At 36.7% G+C, this 23,297-nt stretch overlaps 1 protein-coding gene across 3 annotated transcripts in view; it reads right to left on the reverse strand.

The window, feature by feature from the left end:
• The window catches only part of LOC137278336 (nuclear receptor coactivator 2-like), a 169,022-nt gene that overhangs the window by 101,355 nt on the left and 44,370 nt on the right, over positions 1-23,297 (reverse strand). For all 3 annotated transcript variants that reach the window (XM_067810610.1, XM_067810611.1, XM_067810609.1), the window contains exons 2-3: positions 17,767-17,811; positions 12,177-12,280 (exon numbers count right to left, since the gene is read on the reverse strand). In XM_067810610.1, coding sequence (XP_067666711.1) covers positions 12,177-12,238 — 62 coding nt within the window. In that variant the 5' untranslated portion in view covers positions 12,239-12,280; positions 17,767-17,811. The remainder of the gene's footprint in view (positions 1-12,176; positions 12,281-17,766; positions 17,812-23,297) is intronic.

The raw sequence follows: 23,297 nt of genomic DNA on the forward strand, positions 1-23,297 counted from the left end.
TGAATGTAGACTAGTGATTTAGAAGCCAGTTTTGTTACTTGATATGCACTCTTTGTAATAAAAAAAAAAAAATTAAGGTCATCAGTGTAAAATTAAATTATTAAATTATTTAAAATAGTTTAATTAATCAGGTGAAAAATTATCTGAAACAAGTTATATATACTTAACATTTTGAGCAATTATTTTTTTTCAAACAACAAAGTTTCAGTATTTGCTTTAGACACTTTGAAATGGAAAGACTATGATTAAATGTTGTTGGTTGCAGTGTTTTTCAGATTTCCACTGGGCGATTCTGAGGAAACGGTCCTAATCATGCAAATGTTGAGACACAAAGATGAAGTTCTGCTCGATGATTATATTCCTGAGCCAAAGTGTTCACTCTTCACACAGAAGACTTGGGTTTGATTCGTCACATGAGTACAATGTATGTAGCCCTTCTCTTGGGTTCCTTGTCGTGATAGTGCTGGTCAACTCAACTCACTCAGTCACTAACCATTCTTAAACCAATGTGGGCATCTTCAGTGCTGTTACCACTGCTCTTCCTGAAGGTTCTTCCATCCTGTTTCTTCTGAGATTAATTGTGATGCCCCATGTACAACTTCCAGGTAGATGATTATAGGCCCTGTTGTAAATTCTCTGTTGGTTGTGACTCTCATTGTCTACTTAAAAAACATATAGTCTGAAGGGATTACACTTTCTGAAATTGTATATTACAATCTACTAATCTTACTATCTAATGGTGTTCCTAATAAGTTCATTTTCCTGGATACAGACTAATTGACATCCAAGCTGTAGTAAAGATAGAACAAGTATATATGGATGACAGCTTCTTTAATTCTAGAGCACAATGTTTGGATACGGGTTCTTGTATTGTTTTCAAATAATTAAGCAGAATTTTCTGCTGAAGATTTGAATAAAAAGGAAATCCCATCAAAATCTAGTTATCTGTTTGTGTCCTCTTTGCTGCGTGATATTTAATTTATGTTACATCTATTGGTGATGAATTTATATGTTGCCTGCCAGCTTGCATGGCATGGTCAGATTATGTGACTTGTGTTGCAGAAAAAGGCTGAAAAGGCTCTTCAGGAAGTCTTCATGAACAGTTCAGGGGGTCTTCATGAACTCTTCAGAAAGTATCTTCATGAACTCTTAAGGAAGTCTTCATGAATTAGATGTCTCATTTAATGTTCACGAATTCTTCATGAACTCTTCGTGAAGTAGAAGTCTCAGTTAACGTTCATGAATTCTTCATGAAGTTTTCATGAACTCTTCATGAAGTCTTCATGAAGAATTCATGATCTTTTCGACAGGGATCACATCCTGTGACGGTTTTACTTACTAGAAAACAAGTTAGATTTCGCGATCTTAATGTTCGTCTGTCTCTCGTCATACTAAACGGAAAATGATAAATGAAACATTTGTAGAATGAGAAATTCTCCCTCTTTCGCCAGGTCTTACACAGGAAAGTTCTGTAAACATTCTTCTGAATTATGTTGGGGTTGGATGAAGCGTGTCATGTTTGTTTTCTGTACGTATAACATGATCCAACACTAGTTTCCAGTGGGTTTGTGCCAAAATTAATGAACCAAAACTCTTGAAATTGGGACTCGAGAATGATTATAAATCATGTATTTTATTCTATTTCCATTTGAATAAAACACGTGTTGACATTGAAAATATGATTTGTTTACGACAAATGTTTTCAAAAAATTTTTTTCAGAATTAATTCTTAATTTGTCATCGTGTGGATATTTGCCGATACAAATATACAAAATTAAGGTCAGATAATTATGAGGTATTGGTAATAAGAATACTGAAATTGGTTTGCGCCAATTTGACAATTTATTCTGGTCTTAATATAAAACGCATTTGGCTGTCAATCGAGTAATTCAGGTCAATTCTGGAAAATTTACTTTATGTTTGTCTTGTAATTAACCTGGATTTTTGAAATTATCTGAATATTTTTTTATAATAATGTTTATTTGTCTGTCTAGCATTAATGAGCCGAATATTTTTTCAGTTGTTCCTTATTCAGTGACACGCCAACTGTTTGAAATCATCCACCCTCTTATCAACGTCTTATGCTGAAATTAATTCAACAGGCTAAAGGTTAAGAGTGTCACGTTTATGCATACTGTGTATTAAATCAACAGATCAGTTCAAATGTATCAAGAAAAGTTTCATAATTTAAGTTTAGCAAGAACTGATATATCTTTTCTTTCGACTACCGCCAACATGAATGGTTTTTCCACGTCTCAGTTTGGTTCCGACTTGCTTCAGATCATGATCAGTTTCAATATTACTTTCAATAGTGTTTTTAAGCTGTGTGAAGATGGATAAGCCACTCACCAAAGCAGAACAGTTTCCTGAAGTAGGTAAACTTGATGCACTGCACACAGTATTACACTATAGCATCACCAATCACTGTACCACTGCACAGAGCTGTCAGTAAGTACTTTGGCACTGATGAAAAGTGAGGACATACAGGTGTCACAGACTTTAAGAAACTGATGATAGAGAAAACATCAGGAATTGTTACACTAATAAACAGTGATAACATTTCAAGGATGGCATTTTATATGACAGGTCAAGTTATTGGAACCCGTAAAAGTATGATTTACATGCTAAAATGTCAAATACACAGTCTGTATGTTCAGACATTTTGTAGGTATTATCCTTTAAACAGAACGTAGGTTTATAGATGTTAAAAGTGCAGGTTAATGACCTTAGTAGATTTCAGGTTAAATGATAGAATTCGTAACAAGTTGTTGGGTACATTATCTTCACCCAATATCCCAGTATATATACATATAAGTAGAAATAATTCCTTTGAAAAACTTTTGCGATATACCATTTACCCAGAGCAGTCCTAGCCAATTATATTTGTTACTGTCTACTCACACAGGCTCCAGGTTTCACCAATAGTGACAGAATACCACTAAGTAATAAGCTGGATATCAGAATGAGCTGTATACATTTTCTCGCATGATATATCTGAGATAATATATCTGATATAATACCAAGAATCTCAGTACTATGATCAGAAAAACCTTCACACAACCTTGGGCCTTCTAGACTGTGGGCAATATCCCTGATAAAATACCAAGAATCTCAGTGCTATGATCAGAAAAAACGTCACACAACCTTGGGTTTCTAGACAGATTCTGATTTCATTGAGTTCATCACAGGAGGCAACTGTTATATCTTTTTAATGTTTTATAATCTTTTATTTTGAAATTTTGCATATTACCTCATTTAATATGTGTGACTTAGGTTTACACTGACAGCCAAACAACAATGAACTGTATTGTCCCAAGTGACAGGTGACATGCATGCAAAGATCACTATACAATGAGTGAGTGAGTGAGTGTAAGCATGATTTTATGCTGCTTTTAGCAATATTCCAGCAACATCACGGCATGGGACACCAGAAATAGGCTTCACACATTGTACCCATGTGGGGAATTGAACCTCTGTCTTTAGTGCGAAGTGCTTTAACCACTTGTCTACCTCACCACCCCAGAAGCTGTTATAAGTATATTGAAATATATTTACTAAACGTGTCGGACATAATCAGCGTGATAGGGGACATACCCTGTGGAGACTATGTTAGTCATCACTGATCAGATGACTACTCATTCAAAGACAACTGTGCTGATTCATCAAATAAATACTGAAGTAAAATATATTGCTTTACAATGTTGTTGATGGTCAATGGCACTATATGCAAAGATGATTAGTTTGCTGCTTAATGCATCACTTCAGCTATATGGCAGCAGACTGTAAATAATGGAGCTTGAACCAGACCATTCAGTGGTCAACAGTATGAGCATCAGTCTGCAACTATATGCAATATAGATGATAGACTGTGCATGTATTTCTACATTTTGTTGGATGGGTTGGGTTATAGAAAACATGTCCCAATGTATGCAAAACAGTGGGCTTAAATTGAAGAAACAACAATTCTGTAATTCCCACAGTGTTCCCCAAGAGCAAGGAAGTTGTCAGTCTGTATTTACATCTGAAATAAGGACCATTTAAGAAGCATGAGTGATACCCATACATGCAAGCTTTTCAGACATGTGACTTACCTCTCAGCCCATGGAAAACTTGTATGTCATGTAAATGACACCAAAAATATATCATATATCAGAGTTTAGGAGTGACTGACTAGGTGAGACTGAATACTGCTACAGTATTTTAGGGATGTCACAGTTTGACAAGGGAGGTAATCCCCAAGTGATATATGAGGTATAGTCAGATGTTAACTATACCATTCATAAAAAGTAGGGGATATTCCATACTATAAGCACACCACATGCCAAGGCCAATGCTGAAGAGAAAATGTAATGTATATCCATACCGATGAAACATTTCCAAAGAAGAGGAATAAATTGTCACCTTTTCCTTAATTTCTCTTTATCATCTGCTTCCTCCTTAACTTCATCATTTACATTTTATCAAACTTGTAAATCCTATATCGGCTACTTTTCTTAATGACATCTTTCTTCACACATTGTATCCATGTGAGGAATCAAACGTGTCAAGTGGACGCTTTAACCACTTGGCTATCCTACCACCCCGTTAAACACAGAAATGGTGCTGACAAACTTGGAATCTAACCCATATTCACTGATAACTTGTACATCCATCAGATCACCTTGTATTGCTGCATTAGGGGGCTTGCCCAATTCTGCTCACACTAAGTTCTAATTCTAGATGTAATGGCTTACATAATGATAACTGATCTTGATACCTTCGGAAGTATTTCTTCTGTTATCTGGAAACATTAATCTTGATGTTACTCAATCATTAACATGTTGATGAGCTTCCTGTTCACAAGGAAAGAACAATTTCAGTTTCCATGACAACCCCGTGCCCTGTCATTAACAATATATTATCACATATGTAATGAACTTCAGCCGAACACGATAATATTATAGAAATAGCACTTGCTTCCCGTTCCACACTAATACTGCAAATGAACAACAGTTTGATTCAGTTACTGGGAAAAATGGCCACAACCTGCCACTCAGGATCAGAAAACATAGACTGAGTGGCCATCTCAGACTGTCATTATCAGATGAACAGTACAACATGTCATTCGGAAGCAGAAAAACATACCAGTACTGTCCTTGGTAATTTGAAAATCCTGTCATTTCAGGTTGATACATCTTCATGAAACAATACAGTAGTACCGTGTGGTGCAGCCTGATAGACACACAATACATAAAACACATCGGGAAAAGATCCTGGAGTCATTAGTTACAATCACATCCATGGGATAAATGAAATGTCATACAGTGTTGATTTGTGCACCATGCTGGGGCATGCTCAAAGTGTTCCTTTATTGTTTGCTTGGTCAGTAGGTCAGTGTGTACTCCAGCTTCATTCCCAGCTCCATGGGGATCATACACCTCATTTTTGAGGTGCCAGAGGGTGAACAGCCATTTTCAAATCTTATAATGCTTGCTACTGGTTTACTTACAAGTTAGTGTAGGACCAAACCCTTTGTCATAACTCCTGTGACATCATGTGTGGTTTCAGGGGTTGATGGAGATGTCACACTCACAGCTAATGATCTCTATTGCTATTGGTAACATTTTATTTCCATCTTATCCTACTTGGTACCCATCTACTGCTAAATCTTTTCTAATCAATCATTCTCTGAAGGTGATGCCACATTCCAGTAAGTAAGTGAGTGAGTGAAATCTTGACAACAGGAACTAGCTGCATACAAAGCCGTTACCACAGAACTGGCTGCATACAGAGTAACCACTGCAGAAACTGGCTGTAAGCAAAACCATCACTACAGGAACTGGCTGCAGACCGCCACCACTACAGGTACTGGCTACATGCAAATCCACCACTACAGGAACTGGCTGCATGCAAATCCACCACTACAGGAACTGGCTGCATGCAAATCCACCACTACAGGAACTGGCTGTAGACAAAGTCAGCACTACTGGAACTGGAACAGGAACTGATGGCACACAAAGCCGCTACTACAGGAACTGACTGCACACAAAGCCGCTATTACAGGAACTGGCTACACACAAAGCCTCCACTACAGGTACTGTCAATCATTTCATGAGAATGGAAAGCAAACTTTACAGGTGTGCACACAGGCATGATTGTGATAACTGCCAAATAACACAACAGAAATACTTTATAAAAGCAATGTAACTTTTGTTTAAACTGGAAAATGTTTCAGTAGTGAGGTATTATGTTTATGTTTCTATTTGAGGGTGTGGGTTCGAATCCCGGATGGGACTCAACCTAAAAAGAACTAGAATTTGTACTTTACTAATCTTATATATGACATACGTAACAGTGGAAAAGTTTTCTTCTTAAATCAAAGTTACAATTTTTCTTGGGCATGTTCATGTCACTTGTTACTGGTATTAAACGAAATATTTTTTTAAAGTTCAAGTTTTACAAAAACACTCAAGAAATATTGGAAAGTCAAGTTTAATGTGTGATCAGATTTATTTGTTTGTATTCTTGGTGGATTTGATGTAAGAAGTTTTGTTCTTTCATGACCTTACCTTCCATCAATTAGCAAACACTTCTCATGGGCTGATACAGGTTTTTGAGAAAAGGGAGTCAACAGTTCATTTCCATCCGTTTTCACTAGTGTTTCAATAGTCATTTAACAAATTTTTTTACAAAAGTGGGGGTGTGCACCCCTACAACTTCCTTCAACCTCCTCAAAGCTCATAAAACTCATCTTTTTAAAGCTGCATATTCACTGGTTTTATCACTATGTAAAATAGTACTCTCTTTTATGTGTCTTACAATGTTTAATTTTTTATCTATAAGCATCAGTTGTATACCACCTGTATATCGCCATATAGTATTTAATATGTTAGAGTGTTTTATAATAAGCAAATAAGGCGCTACAGAAATCTTGTGTATTATTATAACATTACTATTCTGAATTTGCCCATGCTTCTATGAAGAATGTGCCCAAGACGCATTCACCCTTCTTCACACAGACAAACTGAATCTTCAACCAATGACATCGTTTCATCGAGCTATCTGATCACCCACATGGCACCACACAAGGGTGATACATTTCATTTCACATCTCATATGCTCTAACACAGCATTCACAACTGAATTCAAGGCAATTCTATGAATTCAACAGGTTATGCACTCTTCATATCAGATGGAGTGAAATCATAAATATATATTCCCTGACCTAGTACACTTTAACATGGTTTCAAACAAAATTTATTGCAATATCTTTCCAGTGTTCCGATATCCAATGATCCATGTGACCTCACTCATAAATTAATTGCCGAATACAGTCAATGGTCGTACAGATATGGAATAAGAGGCAACACAATTTATTGGGCATCTCACAATTAAACTGCCATTCCTCTTCTCACAATAGAATGATGAGGCTCCAGCAAACAAAGTGTAAGCTTCTCATGAAGCATTACTCTGAGAACAGAATAGACATCTGCAGCACTTCAATTTCCCCATGCAGAGTCTTCTCCCTTAGTCATGTCAGGACACCATGACTGTGGATTGAAATACAGTCTGTCTCACAGTCATTTAACCATGTTCCTTTCCCAATAGCCTTGCTCTCCTTGCAAAAGTCCTAAATGAAGCAAGTCTACATTTCTCCAGATCACGATCTAAATCTCTGGTCCCTTTGGGCTCCTTTTCATTTTATATGGGTTAGTTTGTTACTATCAAAATTATATATACTGCTTCAACCTGATTTAGTTTATGGGTTTGTCAGCACTAATACCACTATTCTTTGGTTTAACAAACTAGTAAATATGTCTGAAAACTGCATTACTTCCGCCTTCTTCCAACACTGAATGAGGCAGTGTGATTTTATCTGAATACTGTAGAAAATCAGCATGAGGCTCAAAATTCATTTACATTAAGAATTCAGTACTGGACCTGAAGTCACTAACAATCTGACCCATTATAGCACAAGGCGTGACTAACTAACCTCATACAATAAACTCAACATCTGATGTGGATCAAGTAGTCTTCAGGAACTGGTGTGAGTTCCTCGTCATATTGCCCTAAAATGTCATTTAAAGGCAGTGTTCATGAATAGTGTCAGAACCTAAAACAATTACGGCAGATTCGTTGATGGTCAGAAAAAAGTCTACAACCGTCCAGTCTCACTGTCCGACTGTATATCTCACAATGACTTTGACTGAAGTTGTCGAATGTGAAACACAATACTTGTTTGCTGCGTACAAATTTTACATTTGTTAATAATTTCAATGTTAAATGTTCAATGTCACAATAAATGTTAAATCAGGAATGTGTGTTCAACTCTAATTCAACGGGTCCTTTGAATTTTCATTGAGTCAGACAGACATACAAAAATTACAGGACCCAATGTCCTGTTACTGAAACACCACATTTACATTGTAAAGCTGTTGCAGAACTGATGTATATTCAGTATTACTTAGAAATCAACACTGCACACACTATTTTCAAGGAACACAAGTAATTGCTTTTTCCCAAATATCAAAAGCAGTACAATGTAATTTTGGCAAAATCGTATGTGACTGGATTGGTTGATCATCTAAACTCTTCATTACAGTAAACATGATCCTATGACAGCCATTAATAAGAAAATATGTAACAGCTAATTTAAGATGATCCCACATTTGGTTACTTCCAGATATCTCCTGACGGATATTGATTTTTTTCCAGAGCAAGGTGAGGCTCATTTTAGCAAAACAGCTTGAAAAAGATGCCAGATCGTCTGCACCACTTATAAGGCAACCTCCTTGTCTGACCCTCATTTCAGATGTGAAAAACTTGTATTATACATGGAGATACACGATTTAACATACAGGTCTTATGATCCAAAACAGAAGATCCTCGTTCCAAATGTGCCACTTGTTTGTTCGTAATTTTATGCTGCACTAAGCAATATTCCAGTTATATGGCAACAGTTTGTAAATAATCAGACAATCCAGTGATCAACATCATGAACATCGATTTAAGTAACTGTGATATGAGGATATGTAAAACCAAGTCACTGAGCATGACTTCTCGTTACTCACTACTTACGACAAACATGGGTTATGGAAGACCACTTTTAACACAAATCTTCATGGGCTTCCTTATAACTTTCAGAACAGTACCTGTCAGGTTGTCATGAGGTCTTCTTAGTGAGCATGATTTAGTATCTAAAACATCCAACATGCCAAAACACTCACTCAGGGTTTGATACTATTTACTACAAACTGGTGATTTGCACACTCTTTCATCCCAACTTTGCATGTAAAATAACACACAAATTCAACAATAAAGACTGGCTCTGTAGCTGTCACAAGAGACCATATATTAGATCAATGGCCCTCTCCAACAGTTTATTATTAACCATCAGCGCTACAGTCTTGCATGTAACTGGCATGCATCGACAAACTGCTGCTAACTTTCGGTTACTGCCACACATGCGCATCAGATGTGAAGATATTTGCAAATGGGCACTCTGATAACCATGTAAACAATATTGCATAATATCTAGACCGAGAGTGAATTCCCTTAGCCAGATTTCACTGGGTGTGATTGACAGTCAAAGATTACATGAACAGCTCCAATAAACAGATTACAATAAGCTTTATCTTGTTTCTCACATGTACATGTCAACTGACATCAGTTTTGATATGTACATCACTGAAAATGTGAATCGTTCACAAAATTTGTATCGTTAAAAGCTAGTCAAGCAAGGCAGTTTGAGTAGTATAGCACAGAGCAAAAAAAATGCAAAAATGTCATTTTCAATGTTTTCATAGTTATTGCGAATAAACTGTCATCAACATTGCTAAATATGAGGTGATATTTTACACCTGCATCTGTAAGTAAGATAGAGTTATCTTTCTTCACTGGTTGGTCATGTGACCTGTTGCTTAGCAGACGACAACAAAGCAGACTCGATGTCACAAGCTGAGATCAAAAGTAGACTTTACCATTCATATGAAACTGGTGTCACATCTGTTAAGCAACTCAGCAGATTAACAGGGCTTCATCAGACCACGGTTTACAGGAATTTGCACTCTATGATACAAATCCTGATGAAGGGTAGAGATACAATATGTACCACGATACTGAAACCTTCAATTCTGACACCAACCAAGATAAAAAAAAAAAGTACAATGTTATTAGGCCTTGCTTTTAAAAACATGTACAACATAAATAAATTAAAATCCTATTATAAACAGAAAACAAAGATCAAACACATCTTTACATTTTAACCTTTTTGCTGTCACATAATAGAATGAAATCTGTGCTGATTTTGAAAATGGTATATCGTGATTCTGCAGTATTCAACACAAAACATCAAAGTATCATGTCCCATTTGACAAATCGTATCGGGACATACGACAATATAAAACATTATATCAATTCACTGTATCGGGGACCAGTGGATTGATGCATCCACTTGTATCGATGAATCGTCACATCACTAGTAAATATGCACCATATCTGGAGCAACAAACAGAACCAGACCTCAAAAGACTTCACTTCAGCTTCAAATACATCTGGTAGACACAATAGAGTTAACTCCAGGTCATGGAGTCTAACGTCACTTGAGTTATTTCATAGAGTATTTTAACAGAGTCTGCTGGAAAACACATGGCCAGAGATTTACAGGACGCAAATTCCTGTGTCCTATCAGCAAATAATTTGACAACGGATGCAACAAAATAGATTACCTCATCTACAAGGACACAGAAAAAATCCAAATGCTCTTTTTTAAAATGTTGATCAAATAACAATATGTTATCACTGGGTCTGCCACTAGCCAGGTTATGATACCACTTGCAGTTTAATTACTGTGATGATCATGATACACAATACAGTAACAGGAACTGAATTGCAACAATATTATAAAATAGTATTAACAATAATTGTTAAGTGTCTGGGCTCCTCATTTTGTAGTCCAGGACCCTTGAAAATTAAGTTAAGTCCCAGGGACCCTCAAATACAGGACTCAAGGTAAATCCCTGCATGAACACAATTTCCCAGTTATTTTTCAAGAAAAAACCACAGCATAATGCTATTGACAGCACATACATAACATCTAACGTAACGGTCAGCACTGCAAATAATTTTGTCTCAACATCGTAATGTAAGAACTTTACACAGCACATCTCCTTTTTACTCCATATAAGACTTCATCTAAACAGTGTCATTTTCTATCACATTTTTCATCATTTTGGAGTCAAATCCTATGGCTGTACACATTTTTTATGTGTTTTCATCTCCAACCCTTACAAGAAAAACAGTGGGGAAAAATCTGAAAAAAATACATAAACAATGTTTTTCACTGATCACGTAAATTATTTTATGAAAATTTCCAAATTTTAATCAGTTGGTAATAGTCATTGATACATTTTGTCACATTTGTTAAATAAATGTAGATGAAGAAAGACCAAGGTCACTTAGCTTTTTATGCGTGTCAAGAGTAGGGATATTTTTTTATCATATCAGGGCATTATCTTCCATAGTGGATGGGAAAAATCAAGAAAAGAAAATCTTCTACTTTTTTTTGAATGAAACCTCAGGGATGGTTGGAAATTGGAAAAACAGAAAAAAATAATGACTGCCAGTTCAAGTTCAGGTGCACACTCTTAGCATATTTACAAACTTCAACACATCAGTAGTCAGGAAATTAATAAGAAGTTGAAGAAAGATAAAACACAACAGAACAAAAATGAAAGTCTTCAAGATGAAAAACATGTGTAACTTTCACAAAACTATAGATTGTGAAGAGGTGTTGAGCCTGTTTCTTCCATGTGAATATACAAGCTCCATTACAGCAGAAAACAATAATTTGACATTTAAATGTCTTCTTTCTATACAAACTGACAGGAATACTACAGCCAAAAGTATATGGGGTACAACAGGAACGAGCTTCTTATATTGTACCTATACAGTAGCTAAAGACAGTTCCTTACAAAGGCCTCAGAGTAGATTTCTGGAGGAAGATGTAGTGCAACAGGAATAAGCTTCTTATATTGTACCAATACTGAGAACATATACCAGGCCTTTGCATGTAGAACAAACTCTACAACCACAAGGCTCGCCCACTGAGTCATGAGTCGGGTAGCTTAAGACAAATAGTTGCTTACAAAGCCCTTAGAGTAGATCTCTAGAGTGACAAAAGACATGTATAAACCTACTGTGCCTGTTGCTTCTCATCTTTCCTCTTCACCGAAGATAGAAGTTGATTTGGGTCAGTCATCCCTTGACCTTGTATGTACTGGCAAACCAAGGGGGTCTCACTCTGAAACAAGAAATCCCATTATTGACTCTGCAGTGCTAGACTACACTGACAACATATGGTAGACGTGATATAAATCCTAATACACCACCTCCCTACTGCTTAAAATACAAACGACAAGTACCTTAAGGCAATACCTAGCAGTTAACTCATGCGTCTTGTTCTCAAGGCTTTATCAAAGGTATTCAAAGCCAATGAACATGAAGTGTCATTATAGACAACTCATTAATATTCAGCATTAACATTACCATAAAGATTCAGCAGAAGCACATATTTTGAGTTAACAACAGTAAGTTGTCAGGAATATATTACTATCTCATGCCATTAGTGGTGTGGAAGTTACTATATTTTGATACTTAAGATCTAAGTGTAATCTGGACTCTTTGAAAACACCAAAGACAATCAAGAATACTGTATGATACCATCCAAAAGGTGTAAACTGAGTGAATGACCATGGTTTTACACCGCTTTTAGCAACAGTCCTGCAATATAATGGTGGAGGACACCAGAAATGGCCTTCATACTTTGTACCCATGTGCAGAATCAAATCTGAGCCTTTGGTGTGAAAAGCCAATGAATTAACCACTAGGATATCCTCACCACCCCTCCAGAAGGTGTTAAGATGATAAGGGTCAAGTGTATACCTCCATCATTTCATACTAAATCAAGACTGTAAAGTCTAAGCATATGCCCCCATCATGACACAGCATATCAAGACTGCTCAGTCCAAGCATATGCTTCCATCATGACACTTCATATCAAGACTGTTCAGTCCAAGCTTATGCCTCCATCATGACACATTATATCAAGACTGCTCAGCTCAAGCGTATGTCTCCATCATGTCACATTAAATCAAGACTGCAAAGTCCAAGCGTATGCCCCCATCATGACACAGCATATCAAGACTGCTCAGTCCAAGCATATGCTTCCATCATGACACTTCATATCAAGACTGTTCAGTCCAAGCTTATGTCTCCATCATGTCACATTAAATCAAGACTGCAAAGTCCAAGCATACGCCTCCATCATGACACATTATATCAAGACTGCTCAGCACAAGCGTATGTCTCCATCATGTCACACTAAATCAAGACTGCTAAGTCCAAGCGTATGCTCCCATCATGATACATCATATCAAGACTGCTCAGTCCAAGCTTATGCCTCCATCATGTCACATTAAATCAAGACTGCAAAGTCCAAGCATATGCCTCCATCATGACACATCATATCAAGACTGTTCAGTCCAAGCTTATGTCTCCATCATGTCACATTAAATCAAGACTGCAAAGTCCAAGCATACGCCTCCATCATGACACATTATATCAAGACTGCTCAGCACAAGCGTATGTCTCCATCATGTCACATTAAATCAAGACTGCAAAGTCCAAGCGTATGTCTCCATCATGACACATTATATCAAGACTGCTCAGTCCAAGTGTATGTCTCCATCAAGACTGCAAAGTCCACATTCCTTATATCACGGCTCTTTCTAGTAGTAGGAAACATGCAAACTCGGTCTTATGGTCCCCAACTCAATGACAGAACACCCACATGGAGATGCTGAGGGTCCAGTACTGGATCGACTCACTGGGAGCTTGGTGCAGAAACACTCAGATGTAGAGTCATTAGTTGTCATTATCCACTTAGATACCCACAGATGGGAATGCTGTGTATAGAACCTTTATCTTTCAGGACAAACAATCCACAAATTTGTTGAATGTCAATGGGATGTGCAGGTCTCCAATTTGTGTTCATTTCTGCCAAACCCTATAAAACATTGTTGGAGATTTGAAACAACCTTCCTCTTGTCTGCAGCAATCAGTACCAAGAAATGACACACAAGTGTACACTCTTGCCAATCCCATGTGACACTGTACTCTGATCCAGTCAGAGAGGCAACAGATCTGGGCTGTTCACCACAGGATTCCATGACCTACTATTACAGCAGCAAGGTCCTAGATATTTTGGTGAGGACTTCTTCAGTTACAGGTAATTCAGTTACTCATTAATTCGCTAAGTATGCAGAACAACTGTGAGAATACTAAAGTGTCGAGCAACGCAGTGCTTTGAATCTCAGTCCAACAGTCAGTAACTTGCATAACCAGTATCCGGCTGTGCAATAAAAATGGAATGGTTTCCTTTCACATTAATTTACATCCCATACCTAGCTGTTTCCTTCCTGGAGGAGGGAAATCAGTATGCTCAAGATGCGAAAATCAACTCAAGTCTTTCGCACAACGTGTCCGTGACAGCTTCATATGAAGGGCAAGGTCACCATCAGACCACAAAAAAAGACAACCATGATCTGACCAAACTGCTCAAAAGATAGTATGGAATATTATTATTTCCATTTGTGATGCTTTGGACCCAAATGTGGAAATAAGGTACAATTTCAGAGATTTTTTAATGATTTGTATTGGGACTGTTCACTTTAGGCAAGTGCACAGTCATATACATTGAGAAGCACCTTTTGAAATGGTTCCACAGAATAAGCTTCAAAGGGGGCCCTGATGGCACTGCCAGAGCATTAAGAAAAGTTTATGTTTTCGTCAAAATACTTTAAATTTACTTCACTTCATTACAATTTGTTTATTTGATCAAACTGAAAGAAAATAGCATTCCAAACCAAAATCCATCTAAAGCGATACTTGACAACAATACTGATTAATTATACCACGAGTGAGTGAGTATGGTTTTGCGCTGCTTTTAGCAATATTCCAGCAAATATACACCAGGTGACACCAGAAATGGGCTTCACACATTTTACCCATGTGGGGATTTAAACCTTGGTCTTTGGCATGACAAGTAAACACCTTAACCACTAGACTACCCCACTGCCTCCAGTATAAAACTCACTCACTCACTCCTATGATAGAAATTCTTCAACCGTCTGAGGACTCAGAAGCAAGCCTACACTAAATGATGATGATAAGGACACACAGCAGTTGTTTGTATTATCATCAGTTATGTTTAAGTGACTGTTCATTACATCACAAAGAGTTTTTTTTGTTTGTTTGTGGTGCTCTACTTTGAAGTCTACAATTATAGCATAATACAACCAGTTTCAAAGGGACAGCTAACATTTGAACACACAGTCATGGACGGATTGCAGATAGTGCCAAGGCGACCGCTAACATTTGAACACACAGTTGAGGATGGGCTGAAGATAGTACCAAAGAAATCATTCACATTTGAACACACAGTTGTTGGTGAGCTACAGATAGTACTAAAGGGACCACTAACATTTGAAAACACAGTTGTGGAAGTCCTGTATATTGTGGCAGGGATTATTATACTAAGATGCATTGACCTTCTCTCATCCTGATTGCATGGCGCTGCACCATTGCTCTCTGTGTAACATGGTATTAAGTCATTACAGAGTCTTTCCTCCCCTCTATATATATAGATGTACAATATGTCCATGAGCCTGCATGTTATAATCGGTCTGAGTTGAAGGGATCGGTCTAGGGGCTGGCCATGCTGAAAACTGCCAAAATATTTAAATTTCATAAGCAATTATCCCATGCCACTTAATGCTCTCAGCAAAATACTCTCATACTCATTAAAGATCACATGCAATGCAAAACACAACTTTGCAGATTTTTCCCCAGCACTTGGGAAAAATTACTGAACCGTTTGAACTGCAATTTCATGGGCTTTTTTTTCATCACGTTATTTTCCAACTTTATGAGTTGATTTGGCATTTTTGATTATTTGTTTCCATATGTCCACACCAAAAGGTATCAGAATCTGCAAAGTTGTGTTTTGCGTTGCTTTTCAGCAGGGCCAGCCCCTAGACAGATCCCTTCAACTCAGACTGAAACAGGTGCAAACTTGGATAATTTTGTTTCTTTGTTTTTTTCACAATCAACAATGTATATTACAAGTCATGAATAAGTGATAATTGTGTTTGATTTTTTGGTTGCACATGATCTTTAACTTCTAATTTTATCTCATAATATTAGCAGAGACATTTTGAACAACCATGAGAAGTACTTCAACAAAACAGGGAACCCCAAATAATTGTTGGAACAAGTGTGTCATGTTGGTGTTTTCGTGGAAAAATATACATGTCATGTCATCCATCTACGTGAGTCACAGAACTGATCAATCCTTCCTCTTAATGGGACAAAATGATCAATGACAAAGAGTCACACACAATAGCACACTGAGAGTGGAAGCATTAGATAGTTATACCTTCTTATAAGCTTCAATACTTACTATGATACCATGAGTTATGTCAATTCATCATATACATACATCCAGTATTGACAACTATCATTCCCACACATGGACACGCATACCCTGAAGATGCTCAGAAATAACAAGTGTTTACCACTGTTTGCAGAGCAAATTTAGTGTTTATATTTATGTCTTCCATTTAAAAACTACACAAAAAGTCAGTGTTGCATTTCTTTTGCTGTTCAGTATATTATATTTTTTTATGATTTGACAATTTTCAAACCTTCGACTGCAGTTGTTAGCGGTCATATGATATCACCTTTCCAAGTTATTCAGATATTTCATTTCATATCAATCAATATCAAAACTCAATTATTTATGTCCCAGAGCCATCATGAGCCTTGGTCACATTTAAACGCACAAATGGAAGGTTTTTGAAAACTACACCTGGCGTCAGCTCCAAATCATTTGACCAATAAACACTGCTGTGATGAAATATACATGAAGCCTTTTGAGGAAGCTGTTTAGATAATGGTGTATGTAGACCACAGTAATATTGTGATGGTTACTGAACTGATAAATTGCTGTTCAGTTATGAGCGTGTACGATTGAGAAGACTGCAGGATGCAATGGTAGCAGCAAAACCAAAGTTCAGTTGACATTGCAAAACCCTGATTTTACATTTCACTAAGCATTCACATGAAAGGTCACGGCTTCCATCAATATTGAGTGAGTGAGTGAGTATGTATGGTTTTACATCACTTTTAGCAATGTTCCAGCAATATCGTGGCAGGGAACACCTGAATGGGTTTCACACACTGCAGAATCAAACCCAGGTCTACAGCGTGATGAGAGACATCTTTAACAAATGGGCTACTCCACCACCCCAAGTCAATGTTGAAATGAAGGCATTAAGTCTCAGGACTGTTTTATTAAAGGTGGTCTTGGACTTGTTGATGTGTGAATACAGAGGCTCAAAGACTGATTCTTGTTCAGTTTAATAACATTTTAATTTTTAAAACATATTCACTTGTTTCAAAACAAGAACAGTTTTACTGGATTAGGAGTGAGCGAGTGACTGAATGCAGTGCTCCATGACAAGGTCTTAACATCAAGTCTGGACCACACATTCTACTGACTGATACAGTGATTGACACACCATGCGGTCTGGGTTTCATAACACACCTCAACCAAATCATCAAATCTCAGCAATCAGATCCATTAAGTAGCCCCTTACAACAACCAGCATTTCTAACCCAGACTCCCCACAGGATTCAAGAAATATGAAGCTGAAATAAGTAACTCACCTGACGATATCAAGTAAGATGGTCCATGGCGATCAAGGCAGACTTCTGAAAACAAGCAAAAGAAGGTAAAAATAGCAGCAAAATCCAATAATAGTTCCAGTAGTGGATGGTGACAATCTCAAGTACAACAGTGTCCACTTTTTCAAAACAAGCATCTTTACAACTTGTCTTGAAACCCATTACCATCTGATACCATGCTGAAGCCACGATCACATAATAAGTACGTCCTTTTACCAGGAAGGACCAATATGTCTGCTTACAGTGACTCAGAGTATTTTGGGCCCTATATGTGTACTTCTGCGAGTATTCCATGTAGAAGGCGATCAATCATGCGACAGATAATGACAACATTAGCACCGGCAGCAGCTGCTAATACAGCAACATGCCTAAGACAACCATTATCAAATGTGTGTACACCTCTCTGCTTGGAACCACTCATCAACCAAACATCAGAAGTGTTTTTCAGTTCTCAAGGAACTCTACATCTTGACCAAACAGGAATTAGAAACATATTTTCTCAACATTTGAAAGCAATCCATGAATACATACAATATGCACATTTTTAGGAAACATCTAGATGATGTTGACAATAAATGTCAGTGATGTTTAGAGAGATTATGGTGCAGACTACATTGACAGATCACGAAAGATGTGAATTTTAGTCTAAGAAGTTTCAAAGGAAATGCAGTAATGTTCCTTCTCTTGTATGGAAAATATTCTCAACATTTATTGTCTGGATGGTAAGATTTCTTGAACACCTTCACAATACCTGGAGTCATCACTCTCAGTGATTCATCTATTCAATGCTTACCACTATTTTGCCTTTAATGCCAACTGTAACCTGAATGGGCATTGAGTGTTGAAAATCAAAAATCAAATCCACTATCGATTATTGTTGAAATACTATCGAATAAAACTGAAATACATTCACTTATGAAATAATCACCAATCTTAATTGTTTTCCCCAGTTTTTTTCTCATCAATGTCTATTTTTTCATAACTGATACTGTCATGCAATGAAATATATGCATGCAAGAAAGACACTGGAATTGTAATTAAACAATAAAATTTGTTAGAATTTTCCTACGCGCATAGATTTGTGCTGTTGAGCATATGCTTGTTCATCAAATTTAATGGTTGGTTTACTTCATTCAAGCGTGTTTTACTAAAATGACAAAATTCTGATTAATCAGAAATGTGCTTTTTACAAGCATTTTTCTAATACTCTTTTGATTGATTGTTGATCATCGGAACACCACTAATATTCAGGCAACAGTGTTTTATGACAACTGATAGTAAAGAGGTTTCACTTTGCTTAACATGGTCTATGGTTAGTTTATCAACACTTCAGTCATGATTGATTTCAGTTGATAATGTGCATGTTAATGTCACTACCTGGTCTTCTGCACCAGTACTGTCCAGAGACCATTGATCTGCACGAAAAGAAATTATGGCTTTGAACTTGTGAAGATACGGGATAGAATTGGTCTTCAGCAAGGGATGCTTGTTGTAAAAGGTAAATGACAGGATCGAGTGATCATGCCAGCTAACTTGGCTGACACTGCATCAATTCCCAATTGCACAGATCGATGATCATGCTGTTGACCACCTGATTGTCTGGTCCAGACTCAACTGTTTAAAAACAGCCGCCATATAGCTGAAATACTCCAGGAACATCCAACCAACAACTAGTCCATTTTGAAATTTAGTCTTGGGCTAGCTGGCATAACATTACTTAAAAACCTATCAAGAATCCATTCTATCCATGCATTTAACCTTTTGGACTTCTAAAGTTGACAGCATGAATAGTGCCTTGCTGCTTGAAATATTGTATCAGAGATGTTAGCCCAACACAACAATCAGCTGCCTTTAAACACTTTAAACTAAAGCCTAAAAACATTCCTGACCATCCTTAAACGAGAGGTATACAATCCAGTATATCAACTAATCAAGGTGATGACATTACAAAAAATATTCCAACCACAAAGCGCCTGTGTTCTGCCTCCTCATCCAACTCCTAACCTTCTCCATCACAGAAATAGCTGGACGAAGACAGGTCACATTTACAGCATCACAAAGGGTTTTTCAGCTCAAAACCCACAAGTTATTAAAATTAGATCACCCGTGATGTTCTAATTCTATACAACAGCCTTCACTCCAACAGTGACATATAAATGTTTACAAAAGTTCCCAGCAGGTGATGCTTTGACTGGAGGTCACTGAATTGTTAACTTTCAACAAAAAAACAGGACAAAAATGACAAACACAGATTTCTAAATTAGAATACATGTATCAGGAAGATCCACACAAATCTACAAGGGATAAACAATTTTCAGAAAAATGAGAAAGACTATGTTCTATGAAGCCATCTCATCAAAATGTCTCTCGAAATGTTAAAAGTATGCTATCAATGGCAGGCATCATGAAAGATGATCTGGCAACAAAGAGCATTACTGTTCTGTTGTGTAAACATCGCCTTCTTAAACATAGAAAACCTAATAGCCATCACCATTTTCAGCTCAGGTGCAAAAACAAAATTTCTTTCAGTGAGTGATCAGAAGGATTTTCTTAACAAATCAGCCATAAAAAGATCACATTCAGTCACATTTAAAGAGATTATTTTCATTTATATACATCTTATAGAACATACTAATAATGAGAACATATTAGACTTTCATTTCATGAATGGCTGACAACATTTTGGAGAATTTTGTTTAGCATTTTTGAATCAGTCTGTTTGGGAGTCCATGAAGAAATCCAAGTCTTCTAATGCTCTGCTTGGTCCAGTATTCGTAGTAACTTTGCCGTTTCTAAATCTAGTTAACATAAAGAGCCAATTGTGTGCTACTAGACTGAAACCGTTTGGCAGTCTGTGAATCAAGCTGTATATTCTAATTTCTTGTTTCAGCTGACCCACAAAGATCAGCATTAAAATTAATCTTCCGTAACCCATGCTTGTTGCAAGAGGTGACATAAACAAGAGGTGACATAAACAAGAGGTGACAAGAGGTTTGTCAGGTGTGCTGTGTGGATTGACACATGTCAGCATATTCCAATTTGTAGATGATGCTCATTATGTCAATCACTGGACTGTCTGTTCCAGATTTGATTATTTACAGACTCACGCTATATAATATTGATGAGTTCATCACAAAATAATAAATACATCAAATCAAACAAAATTCTGTTTTAGATTCCCAGCAGTCTACGCATCACACTTTCACGATATTTGTTTACATCACACGTGATTGCTTTGGATTGAATACATATTAAAATATCCAGGTTGCATGTGATTCTGTGGCACGTTTGCCAAACCTTGCAATATTTGTTTTTATGTTTCCAAACAACAAGTATTAGCTACTAATGACCTAACTCACAATTTCTTAATGTCGGTAATTTCATACAGACACATTTTCCGAAAGCTCATATAAAAAATGTATGGAGTTACTGTTACATTAATTATTATTTACCGGAACTAACCAGGGAGTGACTTGACCAGCGATATCGCGATCTTCTCACAACAATTGCTATAAAATCACACTCAAATTTATCTGAGGCGATTTAAAATCGCATCTTGCTCACCTGTATGATTAGTGTTTAAATCTGCTTTACTGAGAAAGGCTTTGTCATTATATAGTTCTGTCAAAAGATATTCCAGTTGCTTTCTACCCATTTCTAATCTTCAAAAACATAGCTTCCAGTATGGAACTTCGAACATCGTCACACAGTGTTGTACAAAACAAGCCATGCTGGAAGGTGTATGGTAAACTCTGAACCCTGCTGTACTGTGCTGTTCATGTACTGTGAAATGCTGTATAGAGTTCACGTTCAGTAGTTGTGCTCTGCAACATCATGTCTCCCAAAAAGAATCTGCTAATGAAAAAATCTCATTTGATACTAAAATTTTTAAAGACTACAAATGAAAATGAAGAAAAAAACTGGAATCATTGACCTTGATGAAAACCAGCAAATAGAGGTCAATGGAGATGCTAGTAAATCTACAGATTCAATTACAAGCCAAGTTCCAAAACTGAAATTTCAAAGTACTTGGAAAACTAAATTTGGTGAATGGTTGAAGCATAACTGTTAATTCAATTTCACGTTGTCTAATTCACTGCCATTCATGCTTTTGTCAGTTTTGAGATTTTATCTCATATCTTTACTGAGCCAGGTTTATCCCCAACGAACTGTAATGTGTAAGCATTAATGGAGCTATTGACGCATACAGAAAAAAAGGGTAAATTTCACCCTTTGCATTGCAAGAATCTAAACCCAATGTACATAAATACTTTTAGAAACAATGACATCAATAGCTGAATTATTTTGATTCAGGATGAGTCATTCTGCAACAGTCTCTGTTCATAGTAAGGGAGACAACTCATGGGAGCAAGGGATGGCAATGTTGTTCCAAACTTTTCATGTACGTAGTAAACGCACTTAAATGACCCTACAAACAATAAGGCACCTGTTGTATTTCCTTCAAAATGGTTAAATGACATTATGACATTCAGAAAAAGAAATGATACACTTTGGTTCAGGATAATAGGTAACTAAAGGTTTCAACACAAGCTTAAACTAGTGCTGCACTTACTGGTCAACACACGTGAAACAAAAAAGAAAACCTTAATCTTCTTTTTCCTCATCTGCCAACCACAATTTTAAAAAAATCTAGCTGGTTTGAAATAGACTTTATTTATTTACTAAGGCCTACCATGAATATTGTGCTAATGATGTCACTGCATCACAAAATCAATGTACCAATGTAGGTGTATGTTTATTTTGTATTGATACCAGTTTATAAGCAATAATACTCTATACATAATTCAAGACCATAGAGACTACAGATTCACCAGTGGTCAGACAGAAATCACCAACCCGCCAGCCCCAGTGTCTAACTGAATATTTCACAGTGTCTTTGCATGAAGTTGGTAATTGCAGCATGTGACACTTGTTTGCTGTTATCATAAAATGTTAATAATTTCAAAGCCAATTCCAAGAAATGTCAAATCTGAAATGTTTGTTTAACTTTATTCTGTGGGTCCTGTGAATTTCAGTGGGTCAAACAGACATCTGAAACTTACAGGACCCAATGTCCTGTTACTGTGAAACACCATAGTGAACACTGAGAGACATTTACATGTGTTCAGATTACCATGGTTGAGGGGACAACGCAAGGCAACAGAGAGGACAATCAATATATAACTTTAAATATTTAATCAATAGTTCATACTCAGCATTAACATGATTAAATTAATTAACTAATTAATTATTTACCTGCAGACATGAAGAATAAATGATATTGTTATTTATCAAAGTCATACTTTTCAGCTGAAACTAAACTTTCTGATCACTTACACGCCAAACAATCAAAACTCAGTGTTATCATCATAAATGTATGTTTTTACAATCTGCGGAAAGCATATTTTGGCATACACATGATAAAACGTTATATAATTCAATTCATGTCCAATCATATTTTTCTTGCAGTCAAACATCATAATGCCTTGAATAAGTTGTCATCTGAGTAAATT

The sequence above is a fragment of the Haliotis asinina genome, chromosome 3 (assembly GCF_037392515.1).
Source record: "Haliotis asinina isolate JCU_RB_2024 chromosome 3, JCU_Hal_asi_v2, whole genome shotgun sequence".
NCBI classification, from domain to species: Eukaryota; Metazoa; Mollusca; class Gastropoda; order Lepetellida; family Haliotidae; genus Haliotis; species Haliotis asinina.